At 38.9% G+C, this 25,514-nt stretch overlaps 1 protein-coding gene across 5 annotated transcripts in view; it reads left to right on the forward strand.

Moving 5' to 3' along the window:
- Positions 1-509: 509 nt before the first annotated feature.
- Positions 510-25,514, forward strand: part of rnf24 (ring finger protein 24) — a 29,283-nt gene continuing 4,278 nt past the window's right edge. Inside the window, exons 1-6 of one of the 5 annotated variants that reach the window (XM_063883302.1) lie at positions 510-892; positions 985-1,059; positions 13,297-13,446; positions 20,100-20,142; positions 20,983-21,024; positions 24,373-24,452. In XM_063883302.1, coding sequence (XP_063739372.1) covers positions 13,304-13,446; positions 20,100-20,142; positions 20,983-21,024; positions 24,373-24,452 — 308 coding nt within the window. In that variant the 5' untranslated portion in view covers positions 510-892; positions 985-1,059; positions 13,297-13,303. Of the gene's footprint in view, positions 1,060-10,390; positions 10,872-12,546; positions 12,568-12,620; positions 12,770-13,296; positions 13,447-20,099; positions 20,143-20,982; positions 21,025-24,372; positions 24,453-25,514 lie in introns of those variants that run through there. The other 4 variants (XM_063883301.1, XM_063883300.1, XM_063883303.1 and 1 more) reach the window with 4 other exon arrangements.

Genomic DNA, 25,514 nt, shown 5'->3' on the forward strand with positions numbered 1-25,514 from the left:
AACCTTTATCCTTTTAAAATTTGGGGCTTTGAGAACACGTATTTTTAATCGTTATTATACTCAGATGGTTCTCAATAGTGTGTTGCACAAAACTCTTATAGGCTACTAATAATTTAATATTTTTTGTTTTTATAAATATACATACATATATATGTATGTATATATATATATATATATACTACTACTTACATATATACTACTACTTACTACTTTTATAATTGTTATTCAAAATGTATTTTAGTCGTTATAAAATAACAATAAAAGTCCAAAAATTACAAAATTACAGACAGAAACGTGAATAAAGCCCAGAAATATGAATAGAAATATGAATAAAGCCCTCAGAAATATGAATAAAGCCCTTTTGATTTATTTTGAGTTCATCCAATCACCATTAAGGAACCAGTAATGATTCATTTGTCCAAATATTTGTAAGAATCACTTGCAATGCTTACGTGACCATGTGCAGCACCCCTCCCTACTTTACCTCCCTCTCTCCCTTTCTCCCATGCTAGCATCACTCCCCTCGTACAAGCTGTACTCAAAACCTCCAGCGGAGCCGCATCGCTGTGTATGCCGAGCTGACTGGGAGGAGGTGGGATCTAGTACTGGTGGTAGTGGGCTGTGTGAACGTGTAGAGCGGTGCAGATTGCGAATCACAATTCCCTCCGCATAACGACGAATTTTTTAAGGGGGGAAATCACTAATCCGGGGAACTCCTTCCAAACACATCCATCCACCACTTTCTTCATTTATAGAAGGAGTGTTTTTTGTTTCCAACTCAGACCCAGCGAGGTTCCCGTTAACCACAGCCTGGATTTGGTCAACATCTCAGGCGGGGGGGGCTGTGTGATGAAGTCGCCCTACAGCCGGGGTCTGGTTACGCTAAAATAAGGTTTTTCTTTTTGTTGCTAGGACACTTTTCGCTAACGCGTTTTTTGTTGCTAGGACACTCTTTGCTTATCCGTTTGGCTCCATTTTTCAAAGCCTCCTCGCACGCCGAGTGTGTGAAGAAATACACAGCAGAAGGGCATAGCTTCTACTGGGCTGAGAGACCCGCTGGTGAGTGGATGCTACTCGTTTTTTTTTTAACCCCCTGTCTTTAGCTGCCAACACTTACTGTTATATTGAATGTCTTGTACTTGGCAACAAGCAGTCATATTTAAATGTCAAGAACAGTCAAACGTGTTGTTTATTTACTAGTTCAACCTGTTAGTCACAGGGTTTTTGAGGGGCTTTGTGTGTGGATGTTTTTGAACAGACACTATTATTGGGTTTTAGTAAACGTGGACAGTGGGTTGCTCCGGGGAATGTAAACGCGATGCCATTTGCAGTTAGCCGTAAACGCTGCTAGCTAGCGAGCCTACGCCCAGCTGTCTCCTGCCCTTTTAATCAGCAATAACCACAGCAATAGTGGGCTAATCTTAGCTGAAACATAAACCTGTATTAATGTAACAATATAGACGTTGAGGGGGAATCATTAAAGCTTTCACATTGGCATATAACTGAGTAAAGTCAATTCAGCTCTATGTTATAGATTTCTATAATCGCACATACAATATGATTATAAGAGCACCTACCGTGGTTTAAAGATAAACTCACTTTTAAGCGAAAACAGGGACTGCCCTTTTGAAAACGCATGGTAGGGACACAGCAGGGCTTTCTCTGCGTTTCCGTCAACACTGACAGCATTGTGTGGGCTGTAACCATGACTGTTACACGCATGAACCATAACACGCTTAGTGGGTGTAGTTGGCAGCAAGTAGTTACATGTTCACTTTTTTTGTAGAGATATACATATACGGAGTAGGAAATGTGTGCTTATGGACTCTAATCTCATAAAATGGTGCGTGAGAGTGTTGTTTATGATGTAAACCTGATATTGCCAGAAATGATATTGAACGACTGCTTACAGTGGAAGCAGCCGTCATGTAACCAGAGACAATTTGTTCTGTGTCTTCCCCTGAATCAGTCTTGTTAATAACATTGTTCTAAGAATACATCTCAATATTGGAGAAGATACTGCTTAGCTTCCTGCCTGTTTCAGAATTGTGTGTGTCATATGTTTTATAGGCCTCTGATGCAAATGTATGATTTGTGATTTTGTTGCAAGACGATATATTGACAGCCTAGATTATTTTACTTAAGTAGTTGGTGGAAAGTACAGTGTGCACATTTGTTTCTATGCACTGATCTCTGAGAGTGAAAAATAATCTAAACATCTTGTTTAAAATAGAGATTAAATTGACAGATATTGCTTGTGGAATCCGTAGAAAGTAATATTGTCAATAAACCATGCAGCCATGATAGTGCTAGAAAAATATGTTGTTCATTCATTTCATTATAGTGATTTCTTACTAAGGAAGCAAATTTCAAACTGTGGTACAATGCCAAGAAATAGGTCCGAAATATGTTTAAAGGTCACCTATTAAGCTATATTTTAACAATATGTTATAGGGCAATATCTATACCAAACTTGTCTGTGAAGTGTTTTGCTCAAAATACCAAACCGATCACCCATTGTAGCATGCCATGGTTGGGACGTGTCACGTGGGCGGGACGTTGCCTGGAGTTCAATGTAAAGCCAGCCCACATTTCGGTTATGACGTCATAACTGAAGCAAATATGGATCAGCTCATTTTTTACCCCTGTTGTAATAGATGTGGGTAAGGAGGAAAGGAGAGAGGGCTGGTATTTTCTGCCATTTTCTGAGTCTCCTTACACACCGGGGACACGTATGTATGTATTAAAGACATAAAAAAGTGCATTTTGCATAATAGGGGACCTTAAAGTGATCATTTATTGGATATCTTACCTTTCAGCCTTCCCTCTATTGTGTTGAATTCAGGTTTTTTTACTGGCCATTATCCTTCAAAAGTAAAATGTATTCTGTGCTCTGGCTTATGAGAGCAATACAATGATAGCCCCTGTAAACTGGACTTTAACCCCTATACAAAACAAATAAATGGATTAAACATAAAAAGATGTATAATTCCTCTGATTTTTATGCAAACAAGAAAACATTTTTCAAGAAGAAGTCATAATATAAGAATGTCTCAACACAAACATAGACTACAGAACAGAAACTTGGCAATGTTTGCATTTGCACTCAACTCATCTTGAGCTGAAGTGGTCAAACATTGCTCTGCACGAGTCGATGCACAAATGGAAATGCACTATAGAAGCAACTGCTCGGCTAGATACAGGCACTAGACAAAGAAAAATGCTCAAGTTTGGTCCATCATGCATTTAAGGCACTTTCAGGCAACATTTAGATACAGCTAGTAAAAAATGCAGTCTATAGCTCAGTCAAAAATATGTCAAAGCAGGCAGCAAACCTGAGAAATGTTGGTTATCTGCGGTGCTCAGATTTCATGGGTGTTTTAAATATGTATTATCTTATAGTTGGTATGTTTAGGAGAAATAAATGTCTTCACTTATACACAATATTACTGAACACTTCCTCATCTGCAGCATTCATTACTTTGCGCTACCTGTAATGTTACTTCCTCAGAGGTGAAGCCAGGTAACATTTGCATTCTTCAATGAGACGGTATAAGGCTCAAATGAAATCATTATTGAAATAGCTCACCTGATAACGAATAGTAGCAACCCAATCCTGAAGTGAGCGTGGAGCCCATGCCTTCCTGTTACTTTTGGAGGGTGATCAAGTAGTTGCAACACTGGTGTTCTGTAACGGCAAGTGCAGATAGTAATAATAATAATAATAATAATGCATTTTATTCTAGGCGCCTTTCATGACACCCAAGGACACCGTACAATGTGTGAAATATGCTAAGAGGCAACAGAACAGGATAAAAACACAAACAGGAAATCATGGAGGGGACAATCAAAGTGAACTCAAATCATGGGGACAGGTTATCCAGGAGGAACAGATGATGGGGAGCACTACAGTGAGTAGGCTGATTTGAACAGGTGGGGTTTTAGTTGGGATTTGAATATGGCAATTGTTTAGTGCAGGTAGTCTTCTACTTCACTGCCATTAGTGGTTGTTTTGGTATTAAGTGTTAAGGATCTTTTGATATTTCTGGAAAAACACCAAATATTACCAAAAATAAAACCCAATCCTGTATGTCAGATAGTTTATTAGGTCTGCAACAATTATCTTTGTGGAATAATCTGCAGAAAATCTTCTCGATTATACAATTAAATCTAACTTTTCCTAACAATCTCTTTATGATAAAATCTGTAATCATTGCCGCTCTTCTGTTGCATTAGTTGTGTCATTTTAAAGAGAAAATGAACATTAATAGCTGGAGTCCTCACGCGTAATGCAGAATTAGTGGAAAATAAACGAAGGGGATTTTTTTGTCTTTGTTACACAGTATTGCCACTTTTTACTCTCAGTGTTTTAACTTGAGGATAATAAGATGCTGTTGTCAATTTTTATGTTATCAACCCTCCACAAAGAATCAGAAAGTATTTTTTCGGCAACTTAGACGGTAACGTGGTTTAACGTTAAGTGGCAACCTTCAAGCAGCTAGAATGTGAACAAAATGAACGGACAAAAACAAACGTTAACTTATCTCCTCATCTCATTTCAACACTAGTATATCATAATCTGTCTTGCTGAGATTTTGCTATGTAATTTGAGATACTGTATGGTCTCATGCAAGGTTTGCAATATATGTTAGTATGTGGGGAACTGTTGTGCTCATGCCAGCAATGTTTCATGCATATAGCCTGCATTGGGTATTGATGATTGATTAAGTTGCCCCCTTTGCTATCTTGACTCAGAGTAGTTGGTGGCTAACTTTTGAGATGTTGTCTATTTATTTTGTTACTGATTAGTTTCATATACTAATTGTTTCATAATTGTTGTTGCTCTTGGCTTTAAGTACAGGCCCTTGGCCAACACAAACACATTTCTCAAATAGATTGACTAAAGATTCTCTGAAACTGAAAATAAGTTCAATGAGTAGGCATACAATGTGGGTGTCCTTTTTGAAACAATATTAGTTTTTTAGATTTAGTCATAGGTTGTGCTTTGACACCTTTCGTTTACTCAGTTAGACTTTTTGTTTATTTCATGCAGGTCAATAGTGTATAACCCGAAGAGCTGATATGACGTGTATTGGGTTAAGGTTGTTTTTATGTTTCAGCATGACTTACTCACCCTCACATGACTACAGTTTTTATTTATAGCGCTTGTGACCCTGCACTATGCAGACCAAGGATCCTATTTCTCTAAAGTATGTATCAGTAAAAAAAAAAAGACATGGCAAAGGATGAGGCTCGTTAAATAATGTATTATAGTCTTGCTCAGTGGTACTGTTTAGCAAAGGTTATTTTTAAATGAAATTACTTACCACTCTTGATTTGAAGGTTTAATGAGTGGCTACTAGACAACCTTTGACAAAAGTCAACAAACAGTTCACAACAAATAGAATATAATTGGGTAGAAAGTCAAATGTTTACAGTTAAATGAGGTGACATGGAGTACTGAAAGTAGAAAAAAAATCCTTCAGAAAAATGTGGCATTGGATACGGGGAGACGAGAGTGCTATGAGACAGCTGTGTGTGTCAGCTCCTCTTGTTTGTGTCAGCTTGTGTTACTATCGAAGTCCACTGAGGAAGGATGAGCTTTAATGGGAGAGTGGGGGGAAGAGCAAATATAGTAAGGTCATAACACCCTTTTTATTCTGGTCACATTTACATGATTTTAGTCCATGAACGAACCACTCTTCTTTCCCAGATATAGAGAGGTTTGTCTCATGTATAGATAAAACCCTAACCCTTATTTTCTGACACCATTTTCATACTCAAAGGTATGTCAGGGAAAAGCTCCACTAAAGAAAAGTAGCTTAATTTTCAGTGTTATATCATTTTATATTGAATAATTTTTTAGCAGTTGGTGATTAAGAACGCAACTTTAAAACCTAAAAGCTGGGGTAACTTGTTGTACATCATAGACTTAGTTTTATTTGACACTATTTTAGATACAGACCGTCTTGAGAGTTAGTGACTGATCAGATTCTGATAAGCATAAATACAGAAATTGGTCTTAATCTAAAATTTGGTTCTGACCAAAGACGTGCCTTTTTATTTTTTGCAGTCAAGTCAGAAAACCTGAAAACTATAAACCTAACACATGACAAAACACCACTACCTTCAGTAAACAAACAACACCTCACTGGACCTTTGTTGCAATAGGTAAGAGGCTTTATATTAATACATTTTGTAAAAACAAATGATCGTGTGCCTTTCATTATCGACCTGCTGCACTTCGATGCATGCTTGTGAATATAACTTGGGTGTTTAACGGTGCATTAAGTGGCATTTGAGGTAAATTGAAATTCAATCAGCATCAGGCTGACTTTTTCAGCTCCTCTCAAGTCGTTTCCCTCCCACATCTCTAAAACTAGTAATAGTCACAGCGACTTACTTACTGTAGAACTTGGTACAACCCTGGAAAAGCAACATTTTTTGAATACATATTTTAAGTCTTGAAGTTGAAACCTTGTTCCTAGGCTTTGTAGGAAGTAATTGGTGTGTGTGATCATACATATGTTCATCTTTGTTTATCATAGGAAGAACCACTGTCTTATCGTTTAAAGAGAGTCTTTTAAAGCTTTCTACTCCCCTTTCTGAGAGATGAATCCTAAGCCTGTGCTTTTCATGCTTTGTAATCGATCTGTTTTCCTCTTCTTCAGCTGAAAGAATGATTTAACTAACCAGTCATAAAACATTTTAAGTATGAGCAATTGTGTTTTGATGGACAGTTAGATGTGTGAATGACCAGCACCTGACAATTGCCCCGCAATCAAATTGCTGAACATTTGATGTGCAAGTATCATCTGAATGTGGGCATCACACTTACCAGAGCCAGCACATATTGAAGAGCCCTTTTGCTTTTCCTTCGAGGCCCCAGGGTTTGTTGCTGCCCTTTGGCATATTAAGTTTCAGATGTGCAAATCTCTAGCACGGCTGTGGCTGCTGGTGGAAATTTCCACTTCTCATTTGGACAGCATCTTGTGAATGTGGTGCAGTGGGCTGATGAATCTACTGTACAGAGCTAAGCTTGGAGGTTGGGAGTTCGTTATTTGATCATTTATTAAATCAAGGAAATAAAAAATAAGAAAAGTATTAAGGAATCATTAAGTAAAACAACAATTATGGAGAGGAAAATGACAAAGCACAAGGGTATTCCGAAACCCATTTCCTAACATTTTTTTTACGAGAAAAGTATTACTGCGCAGCTTCCTGAACCTTACTCTATCACATGACTAAAATGTAAAATATCATGGGGCCAAAAATGTCATCATTTGTCCATGTGATTTTGCTACTAATAGTTGAACTACTATAACATATAAGGACTGTGGAGGTTGACTGGTGGACTTGTGTTCATTATGTTTGATTAAGCTCTACAGTCAACACATTGTAAGAGTAACTAGTTACGTAATGGCAGCGCAGGGACAAAGAGAGGGTTCTTTCGGTCAGATTTGTTCAAGAATGATCTCGGTTGTCTGAAAACATTAGTGGTCAGATGTTTTGTTTGATAAGGAGAAGTCTATATAAAAATATGGTTTCTGATACGGCTTTTAAGATCAATTACCATGTTCTACAGATCCTCAAGACAACTATTCCTACATACTCATTGTCTTGAATCAGATACAATGTTTACAACTGCTATCACATATCAAACTGTGTTGTATGTGTACTGTAATGTATTTAACTTTAAAGTTATACATGGAATAGGCCAAAATGAAACCCATTTTGTTACTCAAATAGGTAATGACTCCATAGCATGAGTGAAAGGGTTATTCAAGACGTTTCTGTGCTTGTATTAAAGGTAAAAAATGACTAAATTCTAATAGTGAAACTATATTTACCAGTAAAGTTGGGCTGACAGAAGGAAAAGATGAAGTAACGTGTTGTCTTTGCTTCACGTGGTTAGGGAGTGATGTTATCCTAAGATGAACAGCTCCCACACACAAGGGACAGCTGTTCATGAAGGGTTTTACTCAATGGAAGTTTTATTGGAAATTAAAAGTATAGCCTACAACTGTTAGTCACAATTCCTCCTGATCTAAACAGAGCCTTTTTAATGTTAAATTGTTTCTCAGTCTTATTAGGGGAATGCTCTATTAGTTCACACAGAGTGGTAGAGTGTAAACAAAGATTTCATTTTCATGTGTATTATGTACCCTGACACCCTGACTAGTGTTTTCTTGCTGACTTGTTTTTGGTAATTGTTTGACATGATTCTTGATAATGCCTATAGGCATCCATTGTGTGTATTCACAAGGGTGTAGCTACCTTTCATCTTAAGACGTTACTATAGTAGCATTAGCAGGAGCAAATTATGGTTCAATTCTTCATTCTTGTCCGACTTATGTACATTTTTATGAATCTAAACAGGTTAAATTTATCAGGCAAAAGTAGGTCTCTTTATAGTTTGGTCCTGATGATGATGATATTTACTTTGTTGCTACTGTACCACATGTTGTTCGATCATACCACAGGAAAACGTGCACAATGAACGAATGTGAGGAGTGATTTGTTCACTCAAGCTCATATCCTATAAATGTGACGTGCTGTTCTGTGCGTGGTCTTGTTGCTGCTTATGTAACAGGGTGAGGCCATGTGAAAATGTCTGCGTGAGAGAGGCAGTTGGTGGCAGAAATGGTGTGATGTGGAGAGCAGATGCAAATCAAAACTGCCCTCTCCAACTAGAAGACACTGATTGATACCAAGCCATTTCATTTTATGATTTCTTATTGGCCTGTAATAGGATTATCCTCTATGTTAAATCTGTTCACCATAACATTGCATTTTAAATATACATCTCCCTTTCAGTCGTTGTGCATTAGAGATGGCTCTGCCAGCACTGCCTCGCTGTAGCTTCAACTACTTTTTTTCAGCCAGTGAAGCGTGCAGGTTTGGCTCTCGTCCCGAGCGGGCCCTTCAGTTTCTAAGAGGGAGAGGGCAGCAAGGTATTTTTAGATTCACATTAAGCTATTTAGTTACAGGAAGCAGGACTAATAGCTAAGCTTTGACTATGAGTAGTTTTTAATTATTTTTTGACCAACACCACTGGTCAATTCACTCGATTTGATGTTTGGATATCGATGGTAGAGCACTGTCTACATATTGGTCCAAAACAATTCATACTTACATATCATTCAGGTTTCCCTTAGGTATGGAAGCATTTGCACTTACCTTTCTCTGTTCATTCATTAAGGTTTTACCCTAAATGTGTCCCCCATCTGCATACATATTTGCATCTATAAGGATTTCTGAGTGTTTATTTTTAGCGGTATAAGGGTTGTTTACTGCAAAAGGATTAGATTTCTTGATAGCTTGATCCATCCAAGTCCTCTGGATCAGCGCATCTTGATACTGTAAAGCTGTTGCACAGTGAAGAGGATAGCCTCAGAGCAGATGACTGTTTTTGAAGAAGGACCTTGATTCAGTCAAACCTGCATGGAATGCTGCCACCTCCTAAACTCATACTAGCTTAATGAGCTACAGGTCTTTCTTGTAGCTTCTCATTGAACTGTAAAGATTGGGTTTTTCTTCTTCATCAAGTGTTTTTGGTCGTCCTGTAGCTGAATTAGGTGTAGTAATAGTGTGTGTAGATGTTACTCACTGATAGCGCCACTACATTATGGATTATAAGGGCCATGTCAAGCATCGTTTTAATACTAATCTAAACTTTGGGATTTACAGCAATGATGCGAAGGCCTGACACCATATTATGTTATTTTTAGTTAGCATGAGGTTATTTTGTTGTAGCAATTGGCAGCTTTGCAACTGTCATTTTTAGGCTACATGGAAGCTGTGGTAGTGGATATACGGGACTAGGTAATTTGACATCTTTGACGACTGGCTAACAATTAAGCAGATTTAATTGTTCTGTTGGCTTTCAACAATCTGTAAAGTCAAGAAGCCCCCAAAGAGTTAATGTACGTGTTTATCAAAATCCTCCTAGGTGAGATGTTCTGAAGAAACATCACACATTTGTAGTATTATGAATATGATACATGACTGTAGAAAAAGAACAAGCTCACAAGCACAAGAAAGACTAAATTAATATCTGTATCCTGTTGTCGGTCAGGCTAGCCCTGTATAGCTTTGTGAAATGTTATTCTTTCCATTCAAATTAATGCAGGTTTCAATGTATGCACTGTTTTGTCGTTAGATTTGAAATAGCTTTAGTAGATTACTAGAAGAGTGGAACTACTTTTGGGTGTCAAATCAACAATGTGTGTATGTACCACTATGTGAAGGAGAAAACTCTTGGCTGCCAATATACTGGAGGGGCATGCCCTCCCCGGTGGCGAGCCACAGCTCACTATTTAAAGCTGATCTGATAACAAAAAGTGCTAAAAATTTCCACATCTCAAATTGGACCCGCCTTTACACACCTGTAGCATTTGGCTACAGGAGCTGCAGCTGAAAAGGACAATTTCTAAGTTAAGTTCTAAGTTTGCTTTATTGTTGGTAATCAATAATGATGCAAAATTATAGAAGGACCAACCTTATTTCCAGCTACTCTTTAGAGGTCTTACTTAATAATCTACTATTTAGGGAGGATTGTCATTGTGTTGCTTTCAAATTGGGGTGTTTTTGTGTGTGTGTAGAAGCCATGTTGCTGCACAGCATGTTTATTTCTTCAGATAAGCAGGGGGAGGTTGTTGTGGCTGTTTAGAGAGAGCCAGAGTGAAGCGAGGCTTGAATTTGAATTTGGCATGCAGCCTTTATGAACGGGGCAAAGAAGGGCTATGATCTAAATAAGTTAACAGGAGGCAACGTAGTGACAAGGCTCTCAAGGACAGGTTATGTCACTTCTCAAGGGCCAGTGTTAGAGATCTATACAGACTGCTCGTCAGCATGAAGGCGCCACGTGGGTATGTGTGTGCTGTGTGTACAGGGAAACAATGATGATTTAGTTGTAAATGGTCTTGCAAGATCAACACCAGTCTGTTTTTTTTTTAACTAAAGCTAGGGAAAAGTCTGTTTTTTTTTAAAGTCAATGTATTAATGTACTAGTAGCAGTTGTTTGCTATTAAAATGTTTTTCAGTTTGTTCGCCTATCTCCAGAGGTTCTTGTCACTTATGTAGCATGTAGCTCTGCGTGTTGAGAAGAAGAGAGGTTGTCTGTTGACTTTGCTTGAAGGGAAAGCCCAAGAGAGAAGCAGGTCTGGAGTTTGGCAAGAAGCCCTACAACTTGGACAAAGAAGTCCAAATGATGTCATTACAGGATTTATCTACAGCTGATTACATTGTTGACAATATGTAAAGAGTCATGTCACAAAATCAACATCTGAAATGGCCTGTGCTGTTTGGAAATTTAAAATGAAATGGACCACGCTTTTGGGAAGTGTCCTGCTTTACTTGGTAAGGGTTGGGCTTCCCTTTAATTCTATTGGCATTGACACTCTTGGCCCCATCCACAGCACACTGAACGCATCTTTTGTGTTAGCTGCTGTTTGTCTCATCAAAAGAATTGACAACTCACTAAATGAAGCATATTTATCATCAACTTTGTCTCCTCTGCTGAGTATACAGTGGCTGCGTATGTTCCGTACAGTGAAAGATTTTCTTATACATGAATGAAATAAGTAAATGCTTGGCCGGTAGTTATTTGGACGTTTAAACATTTGTTGAAATAGAGAACTTCCAAATTTTGTCAATCAAGCTAATATAATGAGCCATACCATTACCAAGAAAACCACCCTTGTTTAAGCACAAACAGAGGTGATCTTGAACGGCAAATCCCTTTCTCATGGATACCCTGCATTGAGATGCTGATAATGACAGCTGATACTGGATGGAGTAATGTTATAAAGAGACTTCTGAGGGTAATGCTGGGAGAGTGTTCCTGACTCTGAGAAACTTACGTGATATAACAGGAAGCAAGTATCAGTGTCATGCACTCATGGCGTAATCATAAGCAGGAGAGGATTGTTAATGGCCTCAGCAAAGCTCTCAAAACTTTCCACTGTCCAGTAAGTGTAGAGGAATGGAGCTCTTGGTGTTTAGTGAAGGGGAGGGGCACAAGAGAGGGTTCTCAAAGGAGCCAAGTTATTCCTGTCCTCTCCTCCTCCTCTGCTTTGGTAGGCGTAGGCATGTCTAGTCATGTCCCTTTAGTATATTGAGTAAGAGCTCTTGACCAATAGACCCTGTGTGTGCCTTGGCTTTTATGAATTAGTTTTTTAGGAGGGATTTTTATATATATGCTGTTACAATGTACAACATACGTTTTATAATATAGCCTTTATAAACATTATTTTTTGCCTGTTTTGTAACAAAAAGCTTATCTTGGGCTTGAAGCGATCTATTTTGAATAATAAAAATGAAACCAGGAACTCTTTTGTCTCTCGATGCTGTATGTGTGAAATAAAGATAGCTGTAGGCATGAAGCTCAATAAGATTTTCAGGTATCCTAATGTAACAGTATGGCAGGTACAATATTGCGACATACATCCACTGTTAACGTTCAGTGTACGTTTTGATTTTGGCATCTAGCCAATTTCAGCATTTCTTTTTTTCTTCAGCTGTGCAGGAAGGACCATTTAGGGACATCTGGACTGACGGGGCAAAGTGCATATTTATCCAAAACCTACCATGGTATTTCAGGGAATAGCTTTCATGTTGTTAGTGTCCTGGGTTTCTGGGTTAAATCAGGACGGAGTCAGCAGATGCCAAAGCAGGAGGACACCTACCTTACTGACAGGAAATCCACATAATATGCAGTTTGAATGCACTATACTCACTTTTACAACATACCATGTATGAATAGTAGGTTAGTGTGAAAATATGAACACACCCTATGTCTCTTTTCCTATGTATTCATATGTTTCTCTATCACATGATGTCATTTAAAAAGTATCTTGTTGAATATTACGGAACTAACAAACACCCAAGTTTCGGCTTAGCAATGGCCTTTGTGCTTATGCCTTCAGTAACACATTTTTATTTTTTAGACTTTAAGCCACATAAAAACATGAAAAATATTCTTCAACTCTAGGGTTGACTATGAAAAGCTAATCAAGCTGTTGCTCTGGAATAATGTCAACAGAGAACTGTTTGTTGCTACACTTACTGTAAATAAGTGAAAGCTGCACAGGCTGATAGCGCTAACGTTTACAGTAAAACCAAAACCAACCTAAATGTTTGTGTAATACTGAAAGTAAAACTAATTTGAAAGTGGAACTCACATACCATAAGTTACAGTTTGACATTATTATTGTTTTTTTCCACTCATTTCTTGAGTATGTTTAGGTTTAAGAATATTTATAAACTTTATGACATTTATTTTTCTCCGTCCAGAATATCCATGAGCTCCGATTTCCCGCACTACAGTTTCAGGATGCCAAATATAGGTTTTCAGAATCTTCCCCTCAATATCTACATTGTGGTGTTTGGGACAGCCATCTTTGTCTTCATCCTCAGCCTCCTCTTCTGCTGCTACCTAATAAGGTAAGAACCATGCTATTTGCATTAACACTTATGGTCGTTTTATAATCGCTTAAAACTAGTGGAAACTATATATTTAGTAATCTACATGATTAAACGCACTGCTGTAAGGTCAGTGCTAAACGTGTCTGCATGCTGAATATGATTTATTCACTAACTGTATGGCATTTGTCTCTCTGGCTTTCAGTTAAGGTTGAATTATTTTTATTTTATTTCAGAAATATTTGTTTTTGCATTTGTTTTACTGATCATTTTTTTACACAAGGGCAAAATGTTTCAACAGCACAGTTTGGAGAAAGAAGCGATGATACTACAATTGATAACTTTACAGGATCACAAGTTGGATGTTTAAATCTCTTGTTTGTAACCAATAACGTTCATCTTGTTAAAGCTCCTTTTTCAGGCTTTTAGTCCTGAGTGTAATCCAGTTATTCAGGAATAGTGGAGGTGCTTTACTGGTCATTCCCTAGACCTTCTTTTCAACCCCACTGGTCTTTTCAAATAGTCCTGGCTGCTGTTGCTGCAGTGGCTTTTCTCCCGGCAACAACAAACTGAAAAGAAATAATGTCCAGCGTTTTTTAAGACAGTGGGAAGCAGCAGGTCCCAACTAAATTCACCCCTCGCCACCCTGCCATATCCTATGTTTCAGGAAAATGGTAAGTAGGTTAACTACTACTGTTCCTACAATTCCTCATCTAACTGTGAAAAAGACTCCTTATGACTTTAATTTAGAACCATGATTCAAAACTAGAGTCAAGATTGCCAGGTTTAGTGACTAAGCAGTTTAGCTCCATAAAATGCTATCTAAACATGTAGTCATTTCATTTTAAGCCAGTACTTCTTTTACAAAACAGCAATAGTTGAATTAAATCTCAATGCTTGCCAACAAATCCTAGGGTTTCTGTGCAGTTTCTGTGGCTCTTGTTTACATTGAGAGGTGAAATATGTGACCAAAGAATTAATGTTAGCGCTGACATGTGACCAACACTCAACCATAGACATAAGGCAGACTGAAATATGCAATGCTGTATACAAAAAAAAGTATTTCGTAACGGCATTCTTTACCTAAGCATGGAGGCATTGAATGCTGAAGTCATGAGCATGGCCTGAATATTTAATTTGGAAAAGTAACTTTTCAAATATAATTAGTGTTCATGAATGTTTGGTGACATACCACAAGGTAGACCGTTTGGACATGTTCCTATGAGGGGCCGTTAGGGACATTTAGGGACATTATTCAGAAATAAAGCTCACATACACATATAAAACACTCTTACACACACAACCGAAACCAAAATAATTTACAAACATATGTAAAAATCTCTCGTAAACACATATGAAACGCTCTCACACACATGTGAAACGCTCTCACTCACACATATGAAACGCTCTCATATTAACATGTGAAACACTCTCATAAACACATATGAAACGCTCTCATATTAACATGTGAAACACTCTCATAAACACATATGAAACGCTCTCATATTAACATATGAAACGCTCTCACACACACATGTGAAACGCTCTCATATTAACATGTGAAACACTCTTATAAACACATATGAAACGCTCTCCCACACACATATGAAACGCTCTCATATTAACATGTGAAACACTCTCATAAACACATATGAAACGCTCTCATATTAACATGTGAAACGCTCTCATATTAACATGTGAAACACTCTCATAAACACATATGAAACGCTCTCACACACACATATGAAACGCTCTCATATTAACATGTGAAACACTCTCATAAACACATATGAAACGCTCTCATATTAACATGTGAAACACTCTCATAAACACATATGAAACGCTCTCATATACACATATGAAACGCTCTCATATTAACATGTGAAACACTCTCACACACACATGTGAAACGCTCTCATATACACATGTGAAATGCTCTCACACACACACACATGTGAGACGCTCTCATATACACATGTGAAACGCTCTCATACACACACATGTGAAACGCTCTCATATACACATGTGAAACACTCTCATAAACACATATGAAACGCTCTCATATTAACATGTGAAACACTCTCACACACACATGTGAAACGCTCTCATATACACATGTGAAATGCTCTCACACACACACACGTGAAACGCTCTCATATACACATGTGAAACGCTCTCATACACGCACATGTGAAACGCTCTCATATACACGTGTGAAACGCTCTCACACACACATGTGAAACGCTCTCATATTAACATGTGAAACACTCTCATAAACACATATGAAAAGCTCTCATATACACATATGAAACGCTCTCACACACACATATGAAACGCTCTCATATTAACATGTGAAACACTCTCACACACACATGTGAAATGCTCTCATATACACATGTGAAATGCTCTCACACACACACATGTGAAACGCTCTCATATACACATGTGAAACGCTCTCATACACACACATGTGAAACGCTCTCATATACACATGTGAAACGCTCTCACACACATGTGAAACGCTCTCATATTAACATGTGAAACACTCTCACACACATGTGAAATGCTCTCACACACACACACATGTGAAACGCTCTCATATACACATGTGAAACGCTCTCATACACACACATGTGAAACGCTCTCACACACACATATGAAACGCTCTCATATTAACATGTGAAACACTCTCATAAACACATATGAAACGCTCTCACACACACATGAAACGCTCTCACACACACATGTGAAACGCTCTCATATACACATGTGAAATGCTCTCACACACACACACATGTGAAACGCTCATATACACATGTGAAACGCTCTCATACACACACATGTGAAACGCTCTCATATACACATGTGAAACGCTCTCACACACATGTGAAACGCTCTCATATTAACATGTGAAACACTCATATACACATGTGAAACGCTCTCATACACACACATGTGAAACGCTCCCATATACACATGTGAAACGCTCTCATATACACATATAAAACGCTCTCACACACACATGTGAAACGCTCTCATATTAACATGTGAAACGCTCATATACACATGTGAAACGCTCTCATACACACACATGTGAAACGCTCTCATATACACATGTGAAACGCTCTCACACACACATATGGAACGCTCTCATATTAACATGTGAAACACTCACACACATGTGAAACACTCTCATATACACATGTGAAATGCTCTCACACACACACACATGTGAAACGCTCTCATATACACATGTGAAACGCTCTCATACACACACATGTGAAACGCTCTCATATACATGTGAAACGCTATTATACACACACATGTGAAACGCTCTCATATACACATGTGAAATGCTCTCATACACACACATGTGAAACGCTCTCATAAACACATATGAAACGCTCTCATATTAACATGTGAAACACTCTCACACACACATGTGAAACGCTCTCATATACACATGTGAAATGCTCTCACACACACACACGTGAAACGCTCTCATATACACATGTGAAACGCTCTCATACACGCACATGTGAAACGCTCTCATATACACGTGTGAAACGCTCTCACACACACATGTGAAACGCTCTCATATTAACATGTGAAACACTCTCATAAACACATATGAAAAGCTCTCATATACACATATGAAACGCTCTCACACACACATATGAAACGCTCTCATATTAACATGTGAAACACTCTCACACACACATGTGAAATGCTCTCATATACACATGTGAAATGCTCTCACACACACACATGTGAAACGCTCTCATATACACATGTGAAACGCTCTCATACACACACATGTGAAACGCTCTCATATACACATGTGAAACGCTCTCACACACATGTGAAACGCTCTCATATTAACATGTGAAACACTCTCACACACATGTGAAATGCTCTCACACACACACACATGTGAAACGCTCTCATATACACATGTGAAACGCTCTCATACACACACATGTGAAACGCTCTCACACACACATATGAAACGCTCTCATATTAACATGTGAAACACTCTCATAAACACATATGAAACGCTCTCACACACACATGAAACGCTCTCACACACACATGTGAAACGCTCTCATATACACATGTGAAATGCTCTCACACACACACACATGTGAAACGCTCATATACACATGTGAAACGCTCTCATACACACACATGTGAAACGCTCTCATATACACATGTGAAACGCTCTCACACACATGTGAAACGCTCTCATATTAACATGTGAAACACTCATATACACATGTGAAACGCTCTCATACACACACATGTGAAACGCTCCCATATACACATGTGAAACGCTCTCATATACACATATAAAACGCTCTCACACACACATGTGAAACGCTCTCATATTAACATGTGAAACGCTCATATACACATGTGAAACGCTCTCATACACACACATGTGAAACGCTCTCATATACACATGTGAAACGCTCTCACACACACATATGGAACGCTCTCATATAACATGTGAAACGCTCTCATACACATGTGAAACACTCTCATAAACACATGTGAAATGCTCTCACACACACACATGTGAAACGCTCTCATATACACATGTGAAACGCTCTCATACACACACATGTGAAACGCTCTCATATACATGTGAAACGCTATTAACACACACACACATGTGAAACGCTCTCATATACACATGTGAAATGCTCTCATACACACACATGTGAAACGCTCTCATATACACGTGAAATGCTCTCACACACACATGTGAAACGCACTCACACACATGAAATGCGATTTCAGTATGTTGTGTGAGAGCGTTTTCAGTATGTTGTGTGAGAGCGATCTCAGTTGAAACGAAAGGCTTTTTAAAAAAACAGCAAAGAACTGCGAAACAATATTTTTCGTCTGTCCGTTTGCTTGTTCCATCATGTCTGCTCAGCAGCCTGCAGAAAGCTTAACGGAGGCAGTAGCGTTGTTAAATAATATACTGGCCTCAGCGGAGACTATTAGAACGCTATCGAACGTGGCCACAACCGGGCCGCAACCCACCGTTCGGAACTGCAAGTGGGGACACCCTGGACGGTCAGCTGTTGTCCCTCTTCCTGTCCAGCGGCGGGCAATGGCCCACTACTGTCTGATATCGGGGTGCACAGTCTGCCTCCGTTAAGCTTTGTGCAGGCTGCTGAGCAGACATGATGGAACAAGCAAACGGACAAACGAAAAATGTAGTTTTCGTGGTTTTCGCTGTTTTTTAAAAAAGCCTTCCGTTTCAACTGAAATTGCTCTCACAAACTATACTGAAATCGCATTTCGTGTGTGTGTGTGTGTGTGCTTTTCACATGTGTATATGAATAACTTTGGATTTCTTATGTGTGTGTGAGAGCGTTTCATACGTGTTTATGAGAGAATTTCACATATGTTTGTAAATTATTTTGGTTTCAGTTGTGTGTGTGAGAGTGTTTCACATGTGTATGTGAACGGTATTTCTGAATAATGTCCCTAACGGCACCTCATATGTTCCGCTATAATTGATGGCTGTCATAAATTACATTTTAAGTTCCATATTAAAAGCAGGTGAATTATGATAATGAAAGCTTTAAGACAGGGGTCAATTTGGACACCAGTTTTTTATTTTTCAGCTGGTTATTCTCCTTGCGCACTTTGACTTTGACTTTGAATTTAAGGGCCCAATCAGTCACCCACGACCCCCTAACCCATGACCAGTTGTCCTAGACCCTTGGGAGTCTCTGCACCTTTTCCTGCTGACTTTATTTCAAAATGTCAGTTTCTCTCCTAGACTGTGCTGCTTGTTTTACAGATCCCTCTCACTCTGCTGCGAGAGGTTAAGGTTACTTGTAATGGAGGTAAATCTTACAAACCTATGAATTTCTCCTATCTCTGTTGTTTTCTTCCCTTTTTCTACATATTTTATTATTACCCTCAGTACATAGATTCTCTTCTTACACAGTGCTCTTTCTGTTCTGTTTGGTCCAGTTATTTTGTTTTTGCTCATTTGGAAGAGCGACGATAACAAAGAGTTGGATATAAACCTTTAACATTGGTTTTATCTGTCGGTACTCTTCTTTTTACCTGGAGTTCTGCAGAGTACCCCAGCAACCTATAGGAATACTTTTAATGTCTGATCCAATGCAATTTTTGTGAGTTGATATTTAACTGAATGTGTGTTGTCGGGTTGACCACATGTCTTCTATGATTGACATCTGCTAATATGTAACTTGAACAAATAACTGTCAATTTTCAGTAACCTGCTTTTTTATGCTCTTTTTTTCACTCCTTTACTGAAATTAGTTATTCCGATTAATATTTATTTAGTCAGTATTCTCATGATGCAGAGTCATCTCCTCTTAAAAAATGATGTTGAAAATGTGATGTTTTATATCAAGATAACAATCTGCTCTACCTTTTGTTTGGCTGTCTCTGTGATATCATTTGTGAAACCTAGTACCACATGTATGCCCCCTTATTATTGGATTAAAACATATTTTTAACACAATGATTAGACTAGATGTCAGAAGGAAAGTATTACATCTATGTTTGTCATTTCTCTCTCTTTTCCAGGATTTATGCACATGTGTGAAACTCTAACTGGCCTGGTCTGTTGTAAAACCCCTTACTCATCAAACAGGTGTTTTGTCTTTCCGTCTCCCCAGGTTACGGCACCAGGCACACAAAGAGCTTTATGCATACAAACAAGTAAGCATTTCAATGACACACACACACACACACACACACACACACACACACACACACACACACACACACACACACACACACACACACACACACACACACACACACCATCAGTTCAAACTTTAAATTACTCATACTTTAATGCCCAGCAGAAATGCGGTTTTGGGACTATGTGTCTAGTAAAATCATGAAGATACCCTCTGGTCCTTAAAATGGATGAATTCATTTGCTAACTCCTCTGGTGGCTGCAGGTATTTCTGAAGGTTTATGCTTATTAATGGATCTAGACCATTTAAATATTTAGTGTTTTTTTCAGCGAGCACAAGTGTGCTTTCAAACATCTGCGCTTAAGCAGAAGGGAAGCAAGTGGCTCAGCTGGAAAAATCAAGTTCACAGCTGGAGTGATGGAGGGTATACGCACAACTCTCATGTTCTTTAATTATGTAATCCAAGCATGCAAAAAAAAACACATGTCAAAATCAAGCACACTGGTGACCATTAGCTCTGTCATTTTCCCTTACTACCTGCCAGCTGCAAAAGAGTAATGGGTCCATCTTTTCTGTGAGTCATATAAGGTTACCCACACACACACACACACACACACACACACACACACACACACACACACACACACACACACACACACACACACACACACACACACACACACACACACACACACATAGAGGTATACACAAACCCCATTGTTGTATTGTGACACGGTATCTCTGTTTCTCTTATTTAATCTGTTGCTTTCTCATTACACTCTGATGATTAGAGTTTAAGTCTTTTATTTTATTCCAGAGAACCTAATCTTCACTTCTCTGTCACTATGCCTCTCAGGTCATTCAGAAGGAAAAAGTCAAAGAGCTAAATTTGCATGAGGTAAGCACTCATCTCCTTTCTTACGTTATTATGAACTGATCTCGGATCTATTGTACAGTACATTTAAGTTCACAATGTGCAGTTATATCAGATAATTCGATCTAACCAGGCACATCCTACTTGATTGAACAATGTTTTTGCCAAAATGTCTTCCTCTCTGTACTTGCTGTTCTTGGTTGTGCTCTGGTGGTGGTTGTACCTTCATGCACTGTGCTGTCCATCGACTTGAAATAAAAGGCTAAGCCCTGGGACTCTAGAAGGTGCATTCATGAACATAAACATCTTGGCACTGAGAGGGACAATGCGATGCTCAAAATTGCACCAACTCCTGCTATGTAATGTGCATCAGGAGCAGACATACTGAACAAATAAGGACTATCTGTTGTTCCAATGGGTTTATGGTTTCTGGGTTTTTCAACAGTGATGACAAAAACATCATTACTAATTTAACATTCAGTAAATCGGTCTTGGCACACTGTCACGTGAAAATTGGCATCCCGTGATTAAGTCATGAGTCCTCTTCCTACCGTTATTACGTAATGCTTCATGTCAACTCTGCTTGGTTGGAACATTTTAGGCAGCAATCTGTGTGTTATGCACCGGCACTGACTTTGCAGGAACCCCCTCCCTTTAACACTGAAGTGCAAATGAAATGTTAACAATAGCATCTTCGTGTGGGCTTTGACAGGTGGCTAAATTCACTTTCTTGTCATCAGTGTTGTAACTTCCCACTGTTTCATCCGGCCGCAGGCTTGTGATGGTTATGCTTTTAGAAACCGAGAGAAAACATTGCAAGGTGTCATATGAGTGAAGACTGTGACACAATATCCAAGCTGTATTTGTTTAAAGACAACACACAAACACACACACACACACACACACACACACACACACACACACACACACACACACACACACACACACACACACACACACACACACACACACACACACACACACTACACTAGCCTGGGTGGATGACCTAGTTTTAAAAGCTCCCACGGCAAAGGATCACCCTGAATACACGATTATTGGCTGAGTTGCATGAATTCAATCACTGCATTTTTATGGAATGTGTAGAGTGAGAGGGCTGATATGGGATCAGCTTACTGGACAACTCGCGTTCAAGGTTGTTTGATGTGAAACCTGATCAGTTATCCTTTTTTAGTATGACTTTAAACCTCTCTGTCTCAAATGTGTAGATAATGCACACAACATATACAAAGGATACCTGTCATACAATATGATATGTGAAGAAAACAAATGCAAATCCAACTTTTGTTGTTTTTTTGTTACACTCAAATGTACAGTACATAGAAAAAAAACTCTCACCCCGCCATAAAAAGCATGCTGAACATGTTATGTATGGGATGGAAGTATTATTCGACTGGTTGTGATGTCCTGTGAGTGAGATTGTGGTTTGCCTTGTATTCAAATCAGTGTGTTATCGACTGCTGGGACAAACTTCTCTGGATAGAGAATGAAGTGATACCTTTCCTTGATATGGTAATGTTTTTCCCACCAGCCCATCTGTTTTGCATGGAGTTTGCATGGGTTCATTCAGCTAATAGGGAGAAAGAGATTTTGTCAAAAGTTCGGGAAGGTTGCCAGATCCCAACTGTGAGAGTGACACCGTAGACAAGGCAGTGAAAGGAACAAAAACATTGATCTTTTCACATAAAAAGAGAGCAAAGCAGACAACTTAACAGAGGACTGTTCTGTGTCTAAAAATCATCAGGACAGAAAGCTCAGAGCCCCCATGCTGTTCTTTTCATCCTTCCTTATCCATCCACCTCTATATGTAGAGCTGGGAACATATATTCGGTGTGGCTAAAGGGGTAACAGTCGCAGGGTTATACTGCCAAAATAACAGTGCCAAATTAAAACTTTTTCGGAAATGTTACCCCAGGGTTGGGGGAAGTTTTGTGATAGAAATACTTTGTGATCTTATTCTTAACCCAGTTTCTTAAGATTTGAAATGTCCAGTTCAATTTGCACTGTTTCTCTTATCAGTGCAAGTCTAATGGTGGTCTGGAGAGGGTAGTCAATTACCAGTTGCTTCTTTTTACTAGCCAGTAATGAGTTTCACTGGGAGGTTTGATTAATGCCCACCTGACCTTGAATAATAAGGTATAAGTTGCCGAAAGAAGTTTCCTTTGCGGCGTTCCTGGGGTTACCCGGAAGGACAGTGTGACGAGCTCTGACGTCAGGCATCTGGATGGAGGAGAACCTCTGTTTCTTTGCTCTAAAAGAAACAGCCATGATGGTTCTGCCTTATGATTGGGAAGCCTCCTGAACAGCTTTTATATATCCCAGCTACCTGTAAAAGAGGAGGACACAGCAGGCAGACTTGTAACATGCCAAAGGTATCTCTTCTGGCCAGAGGGGTTGGAAGATGTGGATAGCAAGAACTTTTGCTTAGCCTGCTGTCACTGTAACCTAGCCCCACAACCACATGTTGAGTGGATGAATGTGTGCTACACAGGCTTTGCTTCACACTGTTCCAGCAGATTCTTGTAAATGTCTGTCAAAATGGAAACTATTCACCCTGGATGACACCCAGGATGCACTGAAAAAAATGAGCACTCACATACTTTAGTCTAGATTCAGCTTGAATGACCCAGCCACGTACAGCCAAAATATTTAGTTAATGCTATCTGGCAGATCATGACTTGTGGCGTCATGCCTGCTGAACAGTTGTGTGTGTATGAGTGTAAACAAACAAAAAAACTCCAACCTGGCCTTCAGAATTGCCTCTGTCACAGGACACCAGTCAGGAATAAAGGACTCCTGTTATCACTGACTTGTTTTATCTAATACGACAGAAGCTTTTTCTAACAGAGCTGAAATCATAGCTAGTACAACCGAGCTAATGCACGAGCCCATGAAAACACGTCCGTTTTTCTTTCAAATATTAGGTTTTTATGTGGTCTAATAGTCCCTCTGAGGTGCAGGGTCCACTTGTTTGGGCTTTTTCTTTCAGTCTGTCTTAGCCGTGTAACTTGAAAAAAAAAGCTGGGGAAAACAAAGTTTCACATCACAGTGTTTTACAGATGTTCTGTTAAAAGCAGGAATCAGGGAAGCCTCTCTAAAGGAAGCCTCTGACCAACAACTGAACAAATCACCAGTGCGAGTTATGTAACAGAACACAGTTGGTCAGTTTTTGTCACATTTTTCTGAAATGTTGGCCACAGTTGTCTTTTTCCTTGAATGCTTGACCTTGTTTTTTTGGATAGTTTGTTTTTATACACCAACACATAGATCAGATTAAGTGTTGAAGGAACAAATCCAAAAATGTTGCATGGTCCCCCCCATATAACATCTCTAACGTTCCCCTCTTCCTTTCAGATTTGTGCGGTGTGCTTAGAGGAGTTCAAACAGAAAGACGAGCTGGGGATTTGTCCATGCAAACATGCCTTTCATAGGAAGTAAGTATGAGGTTTTGTTTTGTTTTGTTTTGCATTCATGTAAACACAGAAAACAAAAGTCAAGGACATGTGGAGATGGTGCAGATTTCCTTTACAAAGTAAAAATGTTCACTCTTTCGCCCCCCTAAACCATTTTAAGTGGATGCAGTGCATGTAGGGTGACGACAATAACCAAGCGTTAATCCCCAAAGCCAAGTATGTAGACCTGTGGGACAACACAGGACATGATGGATTCCTTGAGCAAACCCCCACGCACCAGTCACAACGCTCTGACCATTGAAACTCTGTTGTTTACATCAGCAAGACACCTCCCTTGGCCTAGTTTCCCCCCAGTTGCAGCAAGAGTGGTCACAACTCACTGAATCCACTGGATAAACAATCCTTTTAGTGTGTGCACTAATAAAGCCATGCTGCTTCAGAGGGAAAAAATAGACCATGAAGAAAAACATTCAGCAGTGAAGAGCATGTTATCTTATTATTAACATCTCTTTTCAAGTACAGGATCAATCATCTCATCTGTAATGGTCAGAAAATAGTGAAAACTACCTTTTCAAATTCAGACAAAATGTCTTGAATTTACTGGCTCAAAATCCAAAGATAATCAACTCACAATGATACGAAACAGACATTAGACGAGCTGGAACCAGACGGTTTTGCAGTTTGGCTGCATTGATTCAGTTAATTGACAGCTTGTTTGAGTGTTTTCCCATGTTTACAACATTTAAGTTACTTTCAGATCAGAGAATTGTGAGAAACAGCATTTCGATTTCCTGTCTGTACACACAAATTGAAGATTGACAATAAAGTTGACTTTGACTTTAAATATAGACTTCCAGACTAGGTCATTTAGTGAAACTACACAGCCCCTGCCTCTGTCTCAGTGATTGACAGTGGCACCACAGCTGGAGAGCAGAACAATCTCACAATAATGATGGTTTCTGTGACCTTATGTTTGACCTTATGCACTGATTCAGTATTGCAGTAGAATGTGATGGTCAGCTAAATTCCTCCTGAATATCAGATGATATGATTATACATTTAATTATGCACAAGCTTGCCAAG

The sequence above is a fragment of the Eleginops maclovinus genome, chromosome 5 (assembly GCF_036324505.1).
Source record: "Eleginops maclovinus isolate JMC-PN-2008 ecotype Puerto Natales chromosome 5, JC_Emac_rtc_rv5, whole genome shotgun sequence".
In the NCBI taxonomy this organism is placed as follows: domain Eukaryota; kingdom Metazoa; phylum Chordata; class Actinopteri; order Perciformes; family Eleginopidae; genus Eleginops; species Eleginops maclovinus.